The 311-nt window shown below is 62.4% G+C and overlaps 1 protein-coding gene across 1 annotated transcript in view; it reads left to right on the top strand.

Annotated features, from left to right (window-relative positions):
* B4GALT2 (beta-1,4-galactosyltransferase 2) overlaps positions 1 to 304 on the top strand; it is a gene marked incomplete at its 3' end in the record, with an annotated part of 2,686 nt that extends 2,382 nt beyond the window's left edge. The window contains exon 5 of the mRNA XM_010174543.1: positions 254 to 304. Within this exon, the coding sequence (XP_010172845.1) occupies positions 254 to 304 (51 nt within the window). The remainder of the gene's footprint in view (positions 1 to 253) is intronic.
* Positions 305 to 311: the final 7 nt, after the last annotated feature.

Genomic DNA, 311 nt, shown 5'->3' with positions numbered 1-311 from the left:
GCTGGCATCTCCGGGTGGCAGTGGTGCTTTGGGCACCCTCGGCCATGAGGCACAAGGAACCCTTGGCTGGGGCACTGGCCGGGTCATGGCACTGGCCTGGTCATGGTCTGGCTTTGCTCAGCTTGGCTTGGCACAGCCTTGTTTAAGCATTGATGAGTTTATTTGGGCTGGGGGCTGACCTCGGAGGTCTCGGGGCCAGGGAATGTCCCACCCTGGTGCTGCACACTGATCCCCCTCGGCTCCCACCTCGCAGCATCTCCCTGAATGGCATGAAGGTGTCAAGGCCCGACATCCGCATCGGGAGGTACCGC

This window comes from Antrostomus carolinensis, unplaced genomic scaffold (genome assembly GCF_000700745.2).
Source record: "Antrostomus carolinensis isolate BGI_N321 unplaced genomic scaffold, ASM70074v2 scaffold27848, whole genome shotgun sequence".
Taxonomy (NCBI): domain Eukaryota; kingdom Metazoa; phylum Chordata; class Aves; order Caprimulgiformes; family Caprimulgidae; genus Antrostomus; species Antrostomus carolinensis.
Note: the sequence above shows the minus strand (reverse complement) of the source record. Positions and strands in the feature narration are given on the sequence as shown.